Source organism: Corvus moneduloides, chromosome 5 (genome assembly GCF_009650955.1).
Source record: "Corvus moneduloides isolate bCorMon1 chromosome 5, bCorMon1.pri, whole genome shotgun sequence".
Taxonomy (NCBI): domain Eukaryota; kingdom Metazoa; phylum Chordata; class Aves; order Passeriformes; family Corvidae; genus Corvus; species Corvus moneduloides.
Window position 1 is genome coordinate 39,263,122 of NC_045480.1, and position 22,674 is coordinate 39,285,795.

The 22,674-nt window shown below is 39.4% G+C and overlaps 1 protein-coding gene across 5 annotated transcripts in view; it reads left to right on the forward strand.

Annotated features, from left to right (window-relative positions):
* Positions 1 to 517: 517 nt before the first annotated feature.
* SPOCK3 (SPARC (osteonectin), cwcv and kazal like domains proteoglycan 3) overlaps positions 518 to 22,674 on the forward strand; it is a 189,292-nt gene continuing 167,135 nt past the window's right edge. For 3 of the 5 annotated variants that reach the window (XM_032109499.1, XM_032109500.1, XM_032109498.1), the window contains exons 1-2: positions 16,752 to 16,859; positions 17,020 to 17,193. In XM_032109499.1, the coding sequence (XP_031965390.1) occupies positions 17,020 to 17,193 (174 nt within the window). In that variant the 5' untranslated portion in view covers positions 16,752 to 16,859. Of the gene's footprint in view, positions 618 to 16,750; positions 16,860 to 17,019; positions 17,194 to 22,674 lie in introns of those variants that run through there. The other 2 variants (XM_032109501.1, XM_032109502.1) reach the window with 2 other exon arrangements.

Consider the following 22,674-nt stretch of genomic DNA (forward strand, 5'->3'; position numbering starts at 1 on the left):
CAGTTGACAGTCAAGAGCAAGAAACACCTGGAGGCCAAGTCTTTGGGTGCTGAAAATGACCTTACTGGGGAGCTAGTGGAAAGAAGGCTAAACAGTCCTGTGGTGGATGAGTACTTCTGGAGATTTACTGTTTTTCAGTTCTGTTAGGTCAGATTTGGAACCATCAGTTAAACCATAAGTCTTGATTAATGGAAAGTTTTGATGATCTTGTACCATGGCACAAATAAGGTTTAATATTTCTTCAAAAGTCCTTAATTCACTGACTTTACTTCAATGTAACTGTCTAAGAGAAGGTCTTATTGTTCACAAACGATAATGCCTTTCAGATTTTGTTAGTGTTCATTTGCAAGGCGTGTTCACAAAGCTCAATCAAGGAAGACTGCATTAGGTGAGACACTGAAGGGATTAGGGGAAGAGAGGGAAGTATGTATAGCACAGCTTATCTGGGAGGCAAAAAGCAGCTTAGTAGTGCTGATGTACTTTTTCCACTCTCCAGAAGTTGTTTGAGACCAATAGCTGTGGACAGAAGTTCAACAAGAGGCCAACATTTTGCTGTACCTCAGTGGAAAAACCCAGGTCCACTCAACCTGATTGCATTACAAGTGGCTGTCTACAAGGTAAGCTGAGTCTGCTATGCACTGTTTCCTGTATTGTGTTCTGGGAGGATGGAGCTTGTTATTTAAGTGCTTAATACTGCATCCAGAATATGCAGAAGCTAGATTTAGCAATGCCAATTTGAACTCTTGCGTTTGGCTTGTTTGGATTTTTTTTACTGGCCAGAAAGAAAAACATACAGGGGTAAAAATGTGTACCTTAAAATAGTATTGCATTTGTAGAATCGGAGTCTCTTCTATAAACAATTTAATGGAATTTCTGAAAATGCTATATTCATCTCCAAAGACAAAATTTAGAATATTTTATGCAGCAAAAATAAATTGCACACTTGTAGTGTTTTGCATTTTGTGATTGCTTTGAAGGAACATCTGTTCTCTGAGGACTATTCAAACTCTTTAGATGTCCTATTAAAATCTTAGAGACTCTGAAGCATGCTATTCTTGAGCCAAAGAATGGAGTGAGGGAGGAAGGCACGTTGCCTCTTTTGACACCATGTTAGTGTCCAATGGCACTTGGGAAAAGTGTGCCCTGATAATAAAGTCACTGAATAGTTGGAAGAGGTATGACTTTAATGTAAGGAAACTGATGGACAGGTAGATCCTTTCTGCCATTAAGATACACTTTCAAAAGTTGCATACTCTTCTGGCAGCCTGGAGGACAGACTAAAGTGCTAATACAAGGAGAAAGGAAAGAAAGTGCTTTCGACTGTCATTTTACATTTAAGCAAAATTTGTTATACTAGCTGCTTTTGTGATAGAAGTCCATAGTTTTTAAAAAAAAACCAAAAAAACGTGTGTGCAGTACAAGAGAACATGGTACATATACACTTGCTATTATCTCTGTCAAAACCTATGCCCTTCAGCCAGGGAAAGACAAACAGGAATCTGGAAAGGTCCCCAAGGTTCTAAAAAGTCTCCTACAGTTATAGTCATACCTATACTGGGAAATTCTACCAGTAAACAGGCAACAACAGCATGTGCTATCTAGATATTATATTTGATTTCTCTTCTAGTTAAATCTTTCCTCCTCAAGAGAAATTCTGTCAGCAGATTTCTGTGCTTCCCATACCTTCACTAGTTCACTGTCAGGTAGAAACACTTCACCTGAAGAATTCAGGGTGCTCTAATCCAAGGAGTCATAGTTCCTTTTCACGTTACAATCTTACGACATATCACCTAGGCCTTTCCTCCCATGGTCCCCTATGACTGCCCTTTCGCCTCACTCTTCTCTCAAAGGTAGATCCTGTGCAGCTCAAAGTGTTCTCATTTCCATTTCAGAAACAAGGTGCATGGTTTCTACAGCATTTCAGTTACTAAACCACTATGTATTAGCTTGGAAATGAGAAACTTGAAGTTGATGAAAGTATGCAACTGTTTCGGGTTATATCAGACACTTGACCCCTAGTTCTGCACCCTGTGAACTGGGGCTTCTAAATTTTTTAAAAACATCTTGGCAGTATTAGGAAGTAGTAATAATATATTTGTGTATGTGCAAACCTTTCAAGTATGGAGCTTGCCTCATGTGAGACTCTTAAGGATGGAAACACTATAAAATAGCAGAGCTTTGAAGGGGAACAGGCACACTGATATGTGTCTGTGCCCAAGTGGTTTCAACACGGGTGGTAGTTGTGCAGATGGAGAGACTGAGTCCTACAGAAAGGTGTTTCTAAACTGCAGAAAACAAGAGCTAGCACATCCCAAGATACTAGAAATGTGTTGATGGATACATTCAACCTGTCAACCCCTAATGCTGTTCGTGTGTATAAAGTATTTTTGTGAGTGCAAGAGAATCACTGGGAGATCTGGCTGATAGTAATACTGTTTTTATGGACCTTATCTGCTAATCCACAAATGTGGAATATGACATTGTTATAAAGAAAAAAGATTAAAATGTTAAGTGGAAAGAATAAATATAAAGCCGAAAGCAAGCTGCAATAGCTAGACAGAAGTTACACAAGCCTTTCATTTAGTGTGCCTGCCTCAGGGTGACTTTAAAGAATGCCTTAGAGTGACAGGCATCCATCATATATTGTGGTTCAGCTCTAGCAGAGTCAAAAATGGGTAATCATTGTAATTGTTTGCTGTACTTGGCTCAAGCACACATAGTAAATGATTTGCAAAAGCCCATTTTAAATTTGTGTTCTGATGTAGTGTATCATTAGACACAAGCAACAACACACTAACAATACCCAGAGACATTAACAATAACAGTCAAAGCTTATGAAAAGTAGACTTACTTAAATGTCATATTTTAAAATTTTGACTGTGAGCTTTTTGCTCAACCTTATATCATATTTGAACTCAGCACTGTTTTCTAAGTGGCAGAGATAGTGATCTGACTGTTGTCTCACTTTGGGTGGATGGTGTGGCTGCTTTGAAATATATTTCCTAGGCACCTCAAGCGTAAACATTTCCACAGATGTGGAGGTTTTGTGGGTGTCTTTGCAGAATTTGTCTTTGCTGCCTGAAAGTGACAAACTATCCTGTTGCACTTCTCATTACATCTCTGGGCTGGGCTACTTTCTCCAGGAAGCATTTCTTTTGATCTTGCCTCCTTTGCTATGTCAGAATTATGACCTGTACATAAATTTTCCTTTTGTATTCCTGAAAGTGGATTTATTATTAACAATGAATTTGCTTTTCTTAAATCTTTATCACAAAATATTATCTGTAGGAAAGAGTAATAAAAATTTTTCAGTCATTTGCCATGAAATTGCCAACAATATTAATATAGCATTTGATTATGTGACCCACATATTTTCCTCATAAACAAGAGGCAGCCTTCCTCTTGCTATATAATCTGGTTTACTACACACACATACATAGATCTATTAATTTGTGACAGGCTTACACTTTGAAAAAATGTTATATTTTCTTGGTATCCATGGAACAATTGCAGATGCTTTTCAAGCACCTTAAGAAGATAAGGTGTTGTCACAGTGGTTTAATTCCAGCTTCTATTGTCTTCTAAGGCAGATTTGCAGGGAAGACTTTGGGACTTGGGTCTGGCATCGTGTTACTGCAGGGGGATAGCACTACTTGCCTGCTTGCTGCAGTGCTGTCGCAGGAAAATGACATGCTGAGAGGAAACACAACTGATTCTAAAGACAGATCTACACAACAGGCTTCTACGCACATTAAAATGCTGGTCACTACAAGAATCTTCCTCATGGCTCTTACTGATACTCTTGCATTAGCTTTTTAAAGAACAGCAGTCCTGAAACACGTCTGCAATCACACTGGGTTGCCAGAATACCTTAGGATAATTGTAAAGGCACGAGTTCTAGTAGCTGCAAGCAAGGCTTCCAGGATCAAGAATTTTTGTAGGTATAACTAGCAACAGTGTAAGGGACAAACAGAAACACATCCAGAAACACAAATAATATCCAGTTTCTCTAAATAAATAATTAGGAAGAAAATGAAATAGTACTGTTTTTAAAACGAGGAATGGAAAGATTGCTAGGACGGCGAGCAAGTAGCAGGATCGTAATTACTCAGCTTTCATTCCCACCTGGACCCGGGTGCAACGAAACCGCTGCGGTTCCCCGCCGCCACCGGGGGGCGCTCCTCTCCCAGGTACTTCGGGAAAAGGCGCCAACTGCGCTTCCCGGAGCTGTCCTGGTGAGATGTCGGCATGAGCGCGGCTCTGCTCAAAGAGGTCTCTAGAAGTAACTTCTGAAAGGTACGAATATTTTGGTAGCTAACTTTGAGCCACATTCCTTGAATTCTTGCATATTTGACTATTTTAAATTCAATTTAAAAATTAATTTAGAAATGACTGTGTCTTAAGGAACTGGAATGTTTAATGTATTCTCCTTGATTTCAGTTAATGAAGATTATTATTAAATATCTTATTCCTGCTTAGAGCTCACAGATACTCTCACAAGACCGTTATGTTCTTAATCTTCATTGTCAGTTTGTAACCATTAACCTAACATTAGTTAATACTTCCCTATTTATTATCCATTTACTTTTGAAGAAATTTATAATTTAATACACTTTGACTTAAAGGAAAAAAAGACAAAAGCTTTCCAAATGTCCAGAGTATATACATTGTTAACCACTACTGTTCTTCAGAGCTTTAACCCAAACGTGTTTCATTCCCTGCGAGTCCATTGTATAAAGGACAAAACAACCTCATTTCCAGCTGCATAAAGCAGTTGGCTAGTGAGTATATCCAAATAGGATCAAAGAAATGGAGAAATGAAAAAAAAAAAGGGAAATACCTGCTATTCAAAAAGTAAAAGAATAAAAGTATAAATAAATATAAATAAAAATATAAAAATATAAATATAAATAAAAAGTAAATTAAAAGGGAGTAGTGTCACCATAAAACATGAATCTGTTATAAATCAAAACCCCAAAGATTTCACCATTTACCTGTCAATTTTGTTTACTGTAACCTCTTAAAAACCTCACTCCAAAAATCTGATAAGGGATTAGAACAATGGGAATTTTAATCAATATGTACACACACTTTTTCAGATTGGCAAAAACACTTTGAATGAGTTATGGAAAGGAAAATTATATTTTAAATACCAAGTTTATTATTAAGAGAAAAGCATTCATTGCTTGCTTTATAACTCTCTGTCTTTATATTATCTGTGTACATGGCCTAGGATCAGGAATAATCAGATTCAAATACAACTTCAAGTCTTTAGTGATTAGTACAGACTTCTGGCATTCATAATGTGATTTTGTATATATTGATCAATGCAGCCTATTCATTTAATGTGAAAGATATAATTTGCTTCTGTTGTTCTAATTCTATGCCCCATTTTCAGAACAATCTCTGAGAGGAGGTATCAAGATGATTTCCTTGTACAAGTTTTATGACACTGTCTGAAAATGTCTGTACCATATCTCAAAATATTACCCATCACATAGCTTCTGTTTTGGTCTGAGAATTATGGTCTATCTTGGAGCTAATTTTCATACTACCAAGATAATTACAGGTACATGTCAAAAATCAGAAAGCTCTATGTCATTCACTCATTGCTGGTTTTTAAACTTCTCTTGGTGCATGATTCCCTCCCTTTTCCAGCAAAAATGTAATTGTTTATTGTGAATCTTTCTCAAAAACAAAGGTCTGAGTAACCCTGGTATTATGACTCTGATATGTGGTCACCAACACAAAAAGTTACAGAGTGATGAAGAGTGTCATTCCTCCACATTGATTAAAAGAAAGTCTTCTATCATGTGGCTAAAACTGTTCCTGTTCTGTAACTCTGAATCTGAGAGAGACCCTGTTATTAGAAGCAGGTTATTCTTTGATTGAGATGAAAAGTCAATGTCCTAAAACTATTTGTAGAATCCTAACTTTAAAAAGTTTTTTTGCTTTTTTTTTTAATTTCAGTGTTTTAATTGCCTTGAATTGAAACATTAATTTTAATTGAATGTCAAATTGCACGTACTGGTATCTCTAAATTACTTCTTTATTGTCTGAACACTTAACGTTCCTACTCTCTCCTATGGGCTGCCTAAGAAGCCAGATGGTTCGAAATTTCCCGGTCTTTGACCAGGCTCTCTGACAAAACTACATTGTCTACAACTCATTATGGTGTGCTTTGGGGTTTAGACATATCTGGCCTACACAGCCTAGGACTCTGAGAAACTTAGTCTTTGAAATACAGAAACTACCAATTGCAGCCAATTAATTATGATGGAAACTACTTTTTAATAGGTCAGCTGAATTTTGACAAAATGAAATCTTTCCATTTGGTTGGATAAACTGGTAAATTTTGCTATGTGAAAATGCCTACTGTATAAGCAGAGTTAGCATCCTACAGGAAGAAATTATTTTGCAGTAACACATTTTAACTGTTTAGCTGGATTATTTGCTAATTGGAGTGCCATGGAACTGGAGTTCCTTTCCAGTGTTCCTTGGGTTATTTCCTGGTGGCTTGGAGTTTATTTTGTTTGGTTGTGGGGTTTTTATTTTTTGTTTTAGAACTTTTTTCCCCTGATTTTTAATGTATTAAAGATGATGAAAAAATTAAAATAATTACAAGAATGATCATATGGAAAAATACTTAGTTCCTAGATGTCCTGATTAAGACAAGCTGCCAATTCTGAAACACTGCTGCCAGTTCAAAATGTCCAGTTCAATATAGAGAGATTAGGCTGGAAACTGCAATAATCTATAAATTAGTACCAATCTACTCCCAACAGCTTCATCAATTCTGGTAATCTGGAGGGCCAACTCTACAGCAGTGTTGTTGTTGTTCCACATCAATTTTCCATTTCTGGAATAGACCATATATGTGATTATTAAGATAAAATACAGCCAAAGCAGTTAACTGAAGAAAGTGAGAGAAGAAGAGAGAGATGAAAAAAGATGAAAAGGAAAAGGTAGAAGGAAACTACGTATTTGTATTCTGAAAACCACAGAAAAGGAAATGAACTGGAAAGAAGTGATTTTGAAAGACAGGAAGTGACAGAAAGATGAGAAAGGTGTTGGTGGTTTTAATAAATGAAATTTCTGTGAAGAAATGTGTAATTGAAAAGTTTTTTTCCTGCAATAAATTTGATATTTTCATATTTAAAAATTGGGTAGGAATGTGCAGAGGGTCTTCTGAGTTATATCCTAAAACTCCTATCTTATTTTTTTGCAAGATTTATGATCAATTTAACTTACTTTTAAATTATACAGAAAGTTTAATGATTACAGCACATTCATAAGAAAAAAAGAAATGTCATTTCAGAGATCTAGACTTTATATGCAGGTTATTTGTAAAGAAATTGTACTTAATTGCATAGCCTCCTCTCACTTCTGAATGAATTGGTAACAAGGTAAGATATACAGCATGTGTAATAGTGCCTACAGGCCCAAAACAAATTAACGTAATGGGCACAAATGTGTACTCCTGTCAAATTATGTATTTGATTAGGAATGGACTTGGCTTCTACTGTAAATGTGGTTTTGCAGAAGAAAAATAAGCCAGTTAACCCATGAAATTCTAAGACATTTTACACAGGTCTAGAAAAGGAGCCAAAGAATAGATAGGGTTTGTGATTGAACTGTAAAACTGACTAAGGGTCCTCTTCTGTTGTAATACAGATTCCTTTAATGCTTACACTTTGCTCCAAAATCTAACGTGTTAACTAAGCAAAGCTTGACTTTTGTCGCAACATTCTTTTGAATATGTGCAGTCCTCCAGGTTAACATGAAGTTGAGTGGGAGCTGATCTGCTGGAGGGTTGCAAGGCTCTACAGAGGGATCTGGACAGGCTAGAGCAATGACCTGAGGCCAGTTGTCTGAGGCTCAACAAGGCCAAGTACTGGGTTCTGCACCTCAGCCACAACCCCGTGGCAGCACTGCAGGCTTGGGGAAGAGCAGCTGGAAAGATGCCTGTTGGAAAAAGACTGGGGGTGCTGGTCAACCAGCAGTGTGTCCCAGGTGGCCAAGAAGGCCAGTGGCATCCTGGCTGGCATCAGAAAAAATGGCAACAGATTGTATCAGCAGGACCACAGCAGTGATTATGCCCCTGTACTCGGTGATGCCACACCTCAAATCCTCTGTTCAGTTCTGGGCCACTCACACAGGAAGGACATTGAGGTGCTGGAGCAGGTCCAGAGAAGGGCAATGGAGCTGGTGAAGGGTCGGGAGCACAAATCTTATGAGGAGCAGCTGAGGGAGCTGGGGTTGTTCAGTCTGGAGAAGAGGAGGCTCAGGGGAGACTTTATTGCTCTCTACAGCTGCCTGAAAGGAAGCTTAGCCAGGTGGGAGTTGCTTGCTTCTGCCAGGTGACAAGAAGAAACAGCTTCGAGCTGCACCAGAGGAGGTTTAGACTGAATATTAGGAAAAATTTCTTGATGGAAATGGTTTTCAAGCACTGGGACAGGCTGCCCAGGGAAGTGGTTGAGTCACCATCCCTGGAGGTATTTAAAATACCTGTAGATGTGGCACTTACGGCCATGGTTTGGGATAGGCTTGGCAGTGCTGGGTTAATGGTTGGACTTGATGATCTTAAGTGTCTTTTCTATCCTAAATGATTCTATGATTCTATAGTAAAGAGGTGTTTTAGGTGAAGGAGGCATGGTGGGTTCAACGAAACTCTAAATTATATGACAGTCTCTAGCTAGTTCCATAGGTTAATTTATCAGCCTACAGTTAGTCAATAAAGTACTGCTTGTAAACCTGTCTTCACTATAAAATACAGGACACTTGTAGGGGAAGGCCTTTGCTCAGTTACTGACAGAAGAAAGGGGCAAGATGGTTCTGTTTTGATCAGTTTAACTTTTGCTTTTGTGCTTCCCTTTTAAGTTGTAAAGACTTACATCTTTCAGAGGTGTGACATTAGGCTGAATTTGTAGCTACCCATCTTTGGTGTCTAAAAACATGAGCCTTGTTTCTTTTACTTCTCATGTAAAACATTTTGATAAAGGATAGCTTTCTTCATAAATGACACCTTATTATGAACATTTTTAGACATTATTAGAATTATTTAGATTTTATTAAAATCCTCTGTAACAGTCTAAATGTCAATGAATATATTAGAAGTGCTTAATAATACGTGCTCTATTAAGAAGATAAAGCTTGATGGGATGTTTGATATGTAATAACCAATATATATCCAATATATGTCCAGTATATAATAACAAGGTATATTCTATCGTATCCAATGCTTTGGATATCATGCATAAAACATTTTACAGGAAACCATTTGTTTTTCAGTAAATAAGATTCAAAAAAGCCTGAAATAAGAACTAATATAAAGCAGAACATTTCTATATTGGATAAATTGGATTAAAAATTGGTTTAAGTATTTGAGTAAACCTTGCCATTTGGATTAGTGTTTTGGCAAAACAGAAAAAAAATAACCCCAGTTTTGCACAAAAAACCTCAAAGAAAAGCAAGGTCATGTATAATGTTAAAAAAACCCCATGAAAAAAAAGTCTCAAGGTTAGAAATTTTTCATTAAATAATTTTCTTGCTTGCTACATTATGTATAGGGTAGAGCTATTGTTAAGAGAGACATTCAAGAATTTCAAGAACTCTGTCTCTTCAAAATAAGATGTAAAAGCAGACAATGGCTTGTGGTCAGGGAAAATAAATATTAGGAAGGAGATTAATTAGCATGCCAAAAGAACTTTACTAAGATGAGGAGGCTACAATGGGGCTGAAAATCTCCAGCTGTGCAGAACTCTCAGGAAGGAGGAAAAGTGGTAAATGAAGAATCAAAAAGGGTCCTCTACCTGTTTAATCAACCGCAATGATTAGAATAATTAATGTTTTTTCAAACTGTGTTACAGAGACATTTCTTAAAAGATGCTGGTGATCTACATAGTAAAGAAAAACAGGAGAGTGTGTTTCAGAGAGAAAATTTAAAAACCCCAAACTCTTCTGCTATATAATACGCATTTTTTCATGTTATTTTCATTCTTATATAAAAGAATGAAGAGCTAAAAGTTTCATTATATACTTCATCTTCTAGTTTTGTCTGCACTAGAATTACTTGCCCAGGTAAGTTATACAAGTGAATTTGCAAAATTTTTCTTATAACTTACTTCAGGCATGAAAATCCATAGTGAAATAAGGTCGCCCAAACCAAATATACCTTTGACATCATACTATCACCCACAGTACCTTTTGTTGAGCATAACTCAAATTGTACATCTGTGTTTCTGGACAACATATTTGAGCAAACAGGAAAATTTCAGTGGGTAAAAATAGGAGAAGTAACACACCCTCTTTGCCTATCCTTATTTCTCATTTTTGCCTGAGAACAAAAAACATGTGGAAGACCTTCTTCAGTCACATACTTTGGAAAACATATAAACTACAGCAGGTATGGATTAGAAAACTGCTGACCTACTCCTTAAACTTCTAGGATACTTAATCACACAAAATGGCAAGAAAAGCGAGAAAGAAATTTAGAGAAGTCAAAGCTGACAAAGGGTACCTATGTCCTACCCAACTTCTGAATTACTTCTATTGAGATTTTATGCTGTGAAATGGTTAAAACACGTCACCATCCAACACACAAACTTCAGCTAGATGCCCAACATTTTTTGGTGCTTAAATGAAGCCAAATCTGAAAATTTAGCCACAGCTCTTGACTCTGAGTACTTCTGTATAAGGAACATATAAAATAGCTAGAGATGCTTAAACTAGGAAAACATTTTCTCAAGGAGATCGTCAATAACACAGGAAGGTCTTAATAGGCATTGGTTTAAAAGCTCCATCAATCTTATGATGTTATGACTGTTTTGCTCACAGAAAATCTACTGCATACAGTGTTTGCTTTGAAAGGGTGTGTCTGGGACTAGGACACAGGGAGACATTTGCCTTTTTCTGGAAGCTGTGATGTGTGCCAGATAAAACTCCAGGACAGGAAAAGCTTCAGATTTTTCATGGATCTACTGAGAACAGTCAGATGAGAAGAGTTCCCAATTTATAATGAATAAACTGCATCTAAAAGAATTGATATGTAAAGATAGAAGATTGTCCTTAGCCTCAAGACGCTGCTTATTATTGTGTTGTAAATTTTAACGTACAGTTTAAATTGTTCACTGGACAAGAAAAGAGTTTTGAATTTTTGAACATCAGCAAGTACAAAAATTAATTGCATGCTTTTCTAGAGACATAAACTTAACTTTGACAATGACAACTTAAAAATTCAGTAGTCAAAGTGAAAAATTAAGATTTTTATCTCTAGACAAGGTATTTTTCTTGAATAGGCTTTGTCAAACCTGAGTCGCTGAGGTTGGCTGGGGAAGTTCTGCAGTTTGCATTAAATAAAAAGCCAGATCCTTCTGTGTTGAACAACTTTGGATGAAGAAGAAATTCTCCTATTCGTGAAAGTCTGTGTTCCAGGATATATCTTTGTGAATTCCTGTTGCATCTGCTGTGGTTGTTGGGGCTATATAGAATGTCAGAAAGATTAGATGCGGTGTCAGGCAGAGATGTCACACCATTAAGATGTTTTCTGTTTCAGTTGTAAGCTTGGGAGGGCTTTGCTTAGAGCTCTTTGCTTGAGATGGTGGTCTGCCTCTGATCTTGGACAGGTGCACGTAACAATGCCTTATTCTGAAACATGTAAGCTGTCCATAAAAACCCATGTGTCCTTAATGCTGACCATTTGAGCGAACATGCTCTCTGGATCTTTGTTATTTGTGTCTTTTTGAGAGTACTTGTGTTAGCAGACATCTCCAGGTATTTAGCAATCTGATCAAATTCACGAAGAATGAGAAATATCAGCACCTTGGAGCATTTACCCTACAGGAAAAATATTAAAGATTAAATTGCAGTAATATCAGAAGAATAGGGAAAGCCATAGAAGACAAATACATTAAATCTTGAAGTCTGCAATGGCCTGAAGTAGAAGATGAAAGTCAAAGAAGAGCAAGAGATGAATACTTCAAAGCAGTTCAAGACACAAGTAGCAAAAGTCAAGGAGAAATTGAGATGCAACTAGCAAAAGACATCAAGGTTAGTAAGAAATCATTGCAAACATAATAAGTATTAGTATAAAGAAGATAAAAGGAAAGGAAGTGTCCCATTGTGGAGAAAGAATGTAGTAAGGAGAGAAATGGAAGAAACAATAATTTAAAACCTATGTACCAGTCATTAATGGCATGCAGTTGGTTAGCTCCGCCATCACAGCAATGAGAAGGAAAAAAAGGGCTTAGGTAAGACTTTGTCTGTAATGAATCCATTTTGTAATTTTTGTAAAAATGTGATTGTTGTAATCATCTCATGAACTCTGCCCCTGAATATTTGCAGAATTGTTTGAAAGGGTCTCAAAACTGTTAGCCATTGCTTTTGAGAAACTGTAGAGAACAAGCAGGTACCAGATGACTGACTGTAAAAAACCAAAGCAAATTAAAGGGTTGCTTTAAAAGAGGGACCTTCAAACCAGTGCATTGAAAAGGGTCAGAAAATGAAACTCTTGTCATTCTACTCTCAATTTCTGGAAAACACAGGGACAGGTAATTTAGCACACTATGTCTAAATGTCTGGAAGATACCAAAGAAAAGGCAAATCCTATCAAGCCAAAATAATTTACATTTATTAAGTAAATCTGCTCTGTTCAATGGTTTTCTAGTGTTCTAGACATTGACAATAAAAAACGTCTTAGTCCAATTTGAAAGATTCAGTGGGATAATAAAGTGATCAGAGATCTCAAAACCGTGGTATGTGATTAAAAGAACAGGGTTAAAATATGGTAGTAAACATATCACAGGGATGAAATACAGAGTAGGGTTACAATAATTTCCAATATGGGAAAGACTGTTGATCAGAGGAAAAGAGTAATTTGTTCTTCATGCTTTTGGAGAATAGGATTCACCAGAAGCTATAAATTTAAATTGCAGCAAGATGAACTTGTTTCAGGTTTTGGAAACCCCTTCTAAAGTTAGACAGTAAAACTCACTGACACAGATCAGTGTGGAGTTTCTATCACTGACAGACTCTACCAATGGTGATTCCAGAAGTAGATTTGGATCGACATCTGCCAGCAGTGACAACATATATCTGGCTTTGCTTGTGGGCAGTGGGATACCTAGATGTTCCTTTGGGATTCCCTTCAACATAAGTTTATTCAAATATAGTAACACAGCCCTTGCAGTTAATTTCTTAAAACTATTTTATCTCCATACTTTATTGCCTTAAGTGAACACATTCTTCATTTGCAGGAAGTGAGTAAAGCACTTTTGGGACACAGTGTTCAGGGCATAAATTTCCTTGCGTTTCCTAATGATTTCTCAGCATGTCCCTTCTGTTCCGTCAGTAACCTATGCATACAAGCTTTTCTTCCTATATATCTTGGTGCATAGATTACAAAATTCCAACACTCTTTCGTATAACGTTGAGATGTATACACAAAGTACATATTTAAATGTATACTCCCTCTTTTTTTCTCATTCTATCCTTTTCCTTGTGCAACAACCATATTGCTCACACCAGTAGTGTAACTTACAAGTATATTACCAGCTATATCATCTTCATCACTACCTCCGTGTAGGCTCCATCAGCTAGTCAGAGGTAAAGGTACCTGAACAGTTATGATTCTAAATTAGTAAGTCTTAATATTAAAATATTTATGTTACTAAAAATTTGCAAAATAGATCATATTTTGAAATAGAGATGAATATTTGTTAATAACAACAATGCTTCTTGACTGGACAATGATGAAGAGCCATGAGGCAGTTTCTAAACTCTCAGTTTAAAATTATGTCTGTGTTACCATTAGTATTATTCTCTTACAACTGCTGCAGTAACAGATTCCCTGTCACATCTTAAAGATGCTATTGTTAAACACATCACTAGGTAAAAATAGTTACATTTTCTGTAAGAAATGTATGTACATTTAAAATAAAGAATATTTCTCAAGATATGTAAGTTTAATCTTTGAAGAGAAGTGAAATTATTGAGGAAAAAAAAGAAAACTTCTTAGTTTTGTATCTTCAAAATGCCATTTCAATCAAGTATCATTGTATGCTCAAATAAATGGAATTACCAACTTGTGTAAAGCCCTTGATCAGAATGAGGCTCTTAAACCAATTATGTGGAGATCAGAGTGCTTAAAATTATAAGGAATACATTTAGAATTATTAAAGGCTTCAAATAGCCTGGTTCAGACAAAATTACATATAATTGATCATTAGTATGTGTTGTCAGTAGAAACTGCAGTCATAGGTGTTGAAGATCACTTTTTAGAGAAATTGCAGTGAAACTTTTGTAAAACTCAAACCAGAAGAGATTTGCCTTTTCTAAGAATTTTTGCTGAATGCAAATCCTAGCCACTTTTATTCCTCTTCTCCAAATATGGAAAAATGAGCAACAACTTAAAAGTACTAACTAATATTATCTGGATGAAATTGTCAAACACAGATGAAGCAAACCAAAAACCAAAACAGATTACCTTGATTGCTGGGTAAGTGAAAACACAAATTCAGGAATTGGAACGCTGTTAAAAAAGTTAAAATAAGTAATTCTTTAAAAAAAATAAAAATCATTAGCTTTATAGAGAAATTTCTTCTTTGCCAAAGGGCAAAGCAATTTGTAGGAAATTAACATTAAGATTGACAAATACAAACTGGATTGTCAGAGAATGATTCTATAAAGGGCTGACTCTATAACCCACCCTGAGAATAACATGACTGTTTTATTGATTCTTATTTAGCCTCTGTGCAGTCCCTCTATCCCTTTGCTTTGAATTTTATGATTCATTTATTACAGAATATAATGTCATTCTGGATAGGTAGCATTTTTAGAGTCAGGCACATAAATCCTAATCTGGCAATCATCCTCTCTATCTGTCATATGGGTGACAGGATTTTCATTGATTTTAGTGATACAAGTTTGAGAACAAAATGGCATGTATTATGTAGTGTATGATGTAGGTTATTGGATTTAATTAATATTTTACTATCTGTCTGTAGTTACAGTTTATGACCAAAATCAAAACTTGCTAAACTCAGTGGCAATCTCATAATCACTTCTCTTTTTGCATGAAGTGGCATTTTTCTGCCATCAGTGAATCTCTTGATGGACTTGACCCTAGTTCCAAGTCTGAAAACCACAAAGCCCAGAGCACAGAAAATACTTTCAGCAACCACACTGGGAGTGTTGTGTTCTTAACTTACTTGGCAACCTCGTGGTGAGTTACTCTTGGCTAATAGCCAAATGTTCACCCAGCTGCTCACAGCCCCTCTCCCCAGCAGGACAAGTAGAGGAAGAACTGGAGTGAGAGAGCTCATGGGTTGACATAAAAACAGGAATACTGTTTACCGATTACTGTTGCAGACAAGACAAACTTGACTGGGAGAAGCTTCATTGCCAATTAAAATAAAAGTGTAAAAGCTGGTATAAGTAGTGGTGAAGAAGAAGACACACGTTAAAACAACAGCTTTTCTCCCTTCTTTTCCCAGGCTCAGCTTCATTCCAGACTCCTCTCTTCCCGGCGCGCACAGAGAGAATTGAGGGCACGTACTGTCAGTATGTAACAGTTTCTCTTCGCTGCTCCTTCCTTCTCACACTTTTCCTCTGCTCTGGCATGGCTTTTCCATGGGCTGCAGTTCTTCAGGAAAATGTGCTCTGGTCTGGGCTTGCCACAGTTTCTTTGGGTATATCCCTTTGCTCTGGCATGGGTCTCCCAGGGTCTGCAGTTCTCTGCCACGAACAGCATCATCTCATCTCTCTCTGACCTTGGTGTTCCCTGTTGTTTCTCACCGTTTCTGTTCCCACTTCTTCTCTCCGCACCGCATTTTCCGCTCTCTCTTGGCTATGCTTTCACAGAGGCACCGCTGGCTTTGCCGAAGGGCTTAGCTGTGGCCGCAATGTCTCCACTGCGGGGCTGGCAGGAGCCAGCTGTTCCCAAAACGGGAGAGCCGCACACCTCTTCCCACAGAGGCCACCCCGCAGTCTCTGCCCTACTCCCTCTGCCGAAACCTTGCAACACGCAGCTAATACAAATCTAAAAAGCAGAGTGTTCCTCAAGTCTAGGGAATAAAGCTAACATTAAAAATTAGATTAATTAGGTCAACAGAATGGCAGATGGAACTTAAAATTAAATATAGAGGCAGCTGTGCTGGAAAGGTAATTGAACTATTTATGCACCTTGCTCAGTTCTGAATTAAATTTAACTAATTCGGGAAAGCAACCAAATGTCATTGAAGGCTTTGAGTTAACATACCATTGCTGTTTAAAAGACAAAAGCCAGAAAGAGAGGGAAGAGTGCACGATCCTTAGAAAAGGGGATAACACAGGAGACAGCATCACAACGTGCCTCCATCAGCATTCAGGCGATTCGCGAGCTTGTGTCTCTCCTTGCCCCGAAGGCGCGGGAAGTTCTATCATGACATGACTGTGAGTTTTGAAGGATCGTGACCGCCTAGGGGTTTTCGCCCATTTAACGCGGGGTGCGAGGCGCCAGCGCAGCTGTAGCGAAGTTCCAGCGGCACCCCCCCCACCTGGAGGAGGCGGCGGCACAGCGCGGCTGCTGCGGGGCCGGGCGGGGCGCGGCGCGGGTGCGCCCATGCCCGGGGATGTGCCCGTGCTCCCGGCCTCGCGCGGCTCCCGGCGGCGCGGGGTGCCCGGCTCCGGGCGGGAGCGGCGGGCGCGCGCCTCTCCCGGTGCGGGGCGGGGGCGGGGCGGGGCGAGGGGCGGGCGGCGCGCGCGGCGCGGGAGCGGGGCGGACGGACGGGCGGCCGCAGACGGCGGCGCGTGCGGAGAGGGAGCGGGCGCGGGGCCGCCTTTCCGGCCGCGGCGAGGAGCGCGGGTGCGGGGCTCGCAGCAAGGTGACGGGCTGGGCAGCCTCCCCTTCCCCTTCCCCCTCGCCGCTTTCAGGTGGGCGAGGGGGCCCGCCGCGGGCGGCTGTCCCGTGCCCCGCCGGCAGCCCCCGGCCGGGGTTCGGCTCCGCTGTGGGTAACCTCCCTGCCCGTGTCTCCTCTCGCTCAGATGCTCACGGCAGCGGCAGCCTTGGTGTGCGTGTGTGCAGCTGCCTGGTGCAGCCCGGCGGCGGCGGCGGCCGGGGGCAGACCGGACAGCGGCAATTTTCTGGACGATAAACAATGGCTCACGACTATCTCCCAGTACGACAAGGAGGTCGGGCAGTGGAACAAATTCCGAGACGTAAGTTCAGCCCTTCGACCCTGCCAGCCGGCAGCCGCGCCCGACCCGCTCCCGCTGGTTCCGTTCGTGGAGGGCATCCCTTGAGGAGCGGGGACTGGGGTGCAGCCTCAACTTCCCCCCTTCTCCCCGAATTTTAATTCTTACATTAATTGCCTGCGGCGCCTCGGCGAGGAGGATGGGAGTCCCGCCGGGCAGTTCCCGGTGCGCTGCCGCCGCGGAGCGGCCAAGACCGCCCGGCGTGCCCCGGGCCGTGCGGGGCGCTCGGCCCGCACCTTCGGGGCCCAGCGGGCCGGGCCGCGGGAGCCGCTTCCCGCCCTGCGGGTCTCCAGGCGGTGGAGGGGGGGGGAGCCGCGTTTGTCCTCCCTCCTCCGGTTTCCCGCCCCGCTGCGGGAAGGGATGCGGTGGGGGCGCCGGGCCGGGCCGGGGGTCGCCCCGCCGCCGCTCCGCCAGTGCCGCCCGGGGCAGAGCCCCCTGCCTCCCCGGGCACCTGGCAGCCGCGCCGGGCGGGAGCACCGTGTCTCGCTGTGCCCTGTCAGAAGTGCCGGCAGGGCGGGCGGGGGAGAACGGGCAGCGCTCATAGCCGGGGGTTGCCGTGTCAGGGGTGCGGGGCTTCAGCGCGGCGGGTACGCGGTGTCCGGAGCGCCGTGCTCGGAGCCCAGGAGCAGCAGCCCCAGCCTGACCCGAATCTCATCAGTTACGAAACCTGCCGCTGTAAGGTGGCTCTGTCCTCAGCGGGCTTCGCCTGTGCGCCTAGTTTGGGCTGTGTTTGCTGCCAAGTTTAGTGAAACACAACCAGTTCAAAAGCCGTTCACATTTCTGTCAGTGGAAAAGATTTTCTTTAATCATCCAGTATCCTGCGTCCCTTGGTGTCACTTTTAGAAATCCGAATTCCAGCCGTGCAAAATAATTTTCTGTTTCTTTACTATTTAGCCTACTGGATTTCTTTGATTTAGTGTAAAGCATTGATTAGGTTTGCAACTTCAGAGGCAACAGGTTTCTTCTTGTTCTGCAGCTTGCTGGTGACTGTGGTTTGCTGTAGCAAACTGAAGTAAATGTCTCTAAAAAGTCTCTTATTTTTCTGAGACCTGGAGTGACTTGTGATGCATGTATTTTCTGCCTTTATGTCTGTGTTGTATGTGGGATGCAAACTTGGCTATTTATCTTAAGCAACTAGGAAAGAACTACTAAAGTTGTGTGAGAACTTATTTTCCCAAAAGTTTTTATTAAACAGCATAACTCTGGTGTTTGACAGCACTTCCAATCAGTAGTCAGATATATTTTTTTTTCCTTGAATATTTTAAAAAAACCCCTTAGGTTCATGTGAAAAATACCTGTTCAGTGTGACGTGCTTTGGGACCTGTGATTTTGGAAAAAAAGAAAAATAGCCAAAATCTGATGCTATAGAAATGTTCTAGGATTGAAGGCTGCTGCTAGAAAACTCCGAAATAAGTATATCAGTTATGTTTTGTAATTGGGCAAAGTCGTTTATGTAAGGACTAACCTGCAAGGCTGAGGAAGCCAAGTGCTCTCTAATGCCTGTCTCCTGGGTGCCCGCTGACATGTACTGTAATATTGGATATTAGCCAGATAATTTATTCTGTGACAAGTAGGTGTCCCCAAGGGTTTTGAGAGTGACTGCTTTGAGGAAGTACTGCATACTGATTCTTCTGAGGCAATTTGCAAGTATGCTGGCTTATTTTTACACTGTGTTAAGTTTTATAAGGCTGGTGCTTCAGTGAAGGGTATGCTATTATTTCTTATGCAGAATGCTTTTGTCCTATTGATTGGTACCCAGTCTGGAATATTTATGGATGGTCCTAATACTTCACAAGGCTCTCCCTTTAAAGCATGGATAGTTTTCAGTAATTCATAACATATAACTGTAAAAACACCCAAAATTTTGTTAATCTACCTGTACAAGAATGCATGAGAAAAAATATTTTGTATGATCACTTATCAGTTATCATAGTTAAATATAGCATGGTGGAGAAGTTTTAACATCCTACGTTTTGATATAATTTGTAAATTTATTTGTGTGACTATAATTTGTTGGTTTTGAAATTGAGGTTAGCAATGTCATTAGCGATTCAGATGTGGCCTCCTGTTAAGGAGCAGGACAACAGCATTTGAAACATGTGGGGTAACTGTCTTGCAGAGTTAAAATCAAGGTATGCAAGGCCTGTGTTTGTAATTTAATTCTCTGGTCAGAGTAGGATATTTTTTGCAGGCTTTAAGTACCCTACAGATGTAAGGGTGAGATGGAATTCTGGTGTGAAAAGAAGTATTTAAAAGCTTAACTTAAGACTTAACTGACAGGACTGATTAATGTGAAAGATAATGACCCTGAATTCTGGCTCATTGGCTCAGTTTCTTAAGAGTTTTGGATCACAGTGAGAAAGAACACAGTCATTCAGAAAGGCAACCCTTACAGAACCTGATAAACAGGATATGATACTTTATTCATAAAAAACCAAAAACCAAGCCAACACACAAACCTAGCTTTCTTAACATCCTCTAAAATGTCAGTTTTGTCAGTAAGTGTTATGAATGTAGGATTATTAGCTAAGATCTTTTCAGTACTTTTTATAGGCAGAACTGTAACCAACTCTTCAATTCTTTTGAATGGTCTTGATCATTCTGACAAATCTGTTGAAAATAATGAAATAGGTCTAGGCAGGAACTGTGCCTTAAAGTGCAACAGTGGGAACTAGATGTGTATTAGAGGCTACCTACATTCCCACATCTTTTTCTTGTGCAAAAATTGAGAATGGTCTTATTTTTAAATAGGAGACTTTGTGTCTTAAAGATGGGGGGAGATGGGATATGTCAAAAATCAACTCCCTTGAGTTGTGTGTGCAAGTCAAACGTTTTGGGTTCTATACAAGGGTACATTTACCAGCCTGAAGTAGCTGGGGAGGAGGAGTTTTTAACCCAGTCTTAGTGCTGCTGCAGTCCAGTTGCTGAGTAGCTGCAACTGTTCATGTCTGTCACTAAAATAAGTCTCAGGGTTGATGTGTTTATTAAGGTTTTCCAAGCTGCCTTGTTAGGCTGCTTCAGCAGCCAGTGGTGTCAGGATGCTGGGTGGTCCTAGCCCATGGGAATCTGTTTATTTCAAGCTTGGGAATTGAGGCTTTTCAGTAGATGCTGTAAGGGGTATCATCTTCATTCATATTTTGTTATATTGATAATGCTTTGTGGTAGTGGTTTTATCTATGATGATTGCACTAGACATTTGATAAACACATATATATACTGCAGTTTTTCTGAAATAAAGATTCTTCTTTTTGAAAAATGTGATGGAGAAATGGCATTACATTTATACTCTCCTGCTTTGAACATCCTAAATCTTATCTGGCAAACGTTCATTACTCATAATGCTGTAAATCTATGGCGAAAAACAGAATATAGGAGTAAAGGAATTATTTTTCTCTTTCTGATTGCTTTCCAAATGATGGTGGTATTTCTAATCCTAGAGCAAGACACAATAGCTTTGTAATTTAAAATCACTTTGTCTTTTTATATCGTCTTTACAGTCCGTTGGACAAAATTGCATAGTTGTCTATTGTATCACTATCTAAAAAATCTTTCAGACTTTCTTTTTAGAAATTTTAATTTCTTTAAAATTCAATGAAACAACGTTCTACAGAGTAACTCATTTTAGTATTTGATGTTTGTAAACAGTGTCCTGTGCATTTGTGTTCATTAAAAAGGTATTTGGTATGGTACATTTTACTTGGTGCTGGAAGAGAGATTTGTAGGTTCTAACTTGCGTATTAGTGATTTATACTTTTCCTTTTCAGAGGTCATAATTTAGGTGATTATTTTCAAATTTAAGTCGATAAATTAACTCCACAGCTCAACTGTCATAGTATTGCCATGAAATAATAGGATCCTATTATTATGATGCAGTAACCAGCTACATCCTACTACAGTGTTAACTATCATCCCACCATGTTAATATAGTTATCTAAGGTAAAGGAGGTAGAAGAAAATTGAACAGACCTTAAAACCAATCAGCTATGCAGAGGAAGTTTGCACTGGTAATAACTCCTTTTTACTCTGCTTTGCTGTGGGCTGTTCTCACACTGATGATCAAAAATACTGCCTTCTACAAGATGTGGCAAGTTTGGGCAGCTCATGTGGTCTTCCCAGAGGAGTCTTTTGGAAGTATTTAAAGAGTATGTGTTTTCAACATCAGTGAAAGCTAAACCTCTGTGTTTGGAAAGGAGATAAATCAAATACTAGGTCTCCATACCAATTCACTAATAGCCAGCCTTCATTATTCCCTTGTCTGTTTTGGAGGTTTAAGGCTTCTCAGAAACAAACACCGCCCCTCAACTAAGCTCCATGATACTCTGTGTTACTGTTGTGAGCAGAACATCCCTTTCCAACTGTGGATCACAATTACAGCTTTATACAACTGAGCAAGCCAAAGGCTCTTTTAAAAAGGATTTATCACAAGTTCTTTGCACTTCGTTGTGGGAGTACCGTGTAAATACTTGGAAGGTTTTCATGCTTCCAGAGTGGAGTACCAGTAACTTTACATGAAGAGGAGGAGGACTTCTGTTCAACAAGTTTTTTGCATTGGACAGGAAGCCCTCCTAGTTTTTGGAAGATGCTAAATGCACTTTAGAGGAAATCAGTATTTAGGATTGAATAGTGTGGCACTCACTGTCTTTTTTATAACTCATGTTAACTCATTGTTAACAGTTGTGAAAAAAGATTTGGGGGTCTTATTTCTCCGGTACTTTTTATGCTTATTATTGGGTATGGCAGCTCTTTTATGACATACGTATGTCATGATCATGACATCAGGAGAAAATGGAATTGCAAAACATGAAAGATTAGCTTCTTCTTTATGTTACCTTAAGCCTAAATTAAACAGAACTTGTAGTTAACATGAAGTTACTTTTGCAAATAGGGTGTTGAATCTTTTCCACGTGCCAGCCTGTTAGCCGAAACTAACTGGCACTTCTAAATTAGTATCAGACACTTTTTTTTCATGACTTACTTTGTATGATCTGAGTTTTATTAATATGGTGAAAGAGGAAAAATTTTGAAGCCTAGGAGGTCTGACAGAAAGAATAAGTGTTTTGTACCTTCACCTGTAATAACTGCCTTTGAAATGAAACTAATAAGGACTTGACTGCTCTTTTTTAAACTGTAAAATATGGGAAAGTGTTAGGAATTTGTATTAATTTTAACTAATTAAGGAAATTTAAGAGGCTATTGAATTGTTCATAACTTGTAAGTGGAACGTGACAAATTATAATGGGAAAGAGTACTGTAAATCTTAATTTTTCCTTTCTTCTATATTATTGACAGAGGTTCTAATTTTTATGTGTGCTTTTAAGTCATTCTCAAGTACAGATTCCTTTTTTCTTTCACATTACTTTTCCTATGGCCTGTTTTTGCTGCCTGTTTCTAGTGACAAATATTTTTTTGTCTGAAAACGATGAGTCTACTATCTCAAACTGTTGT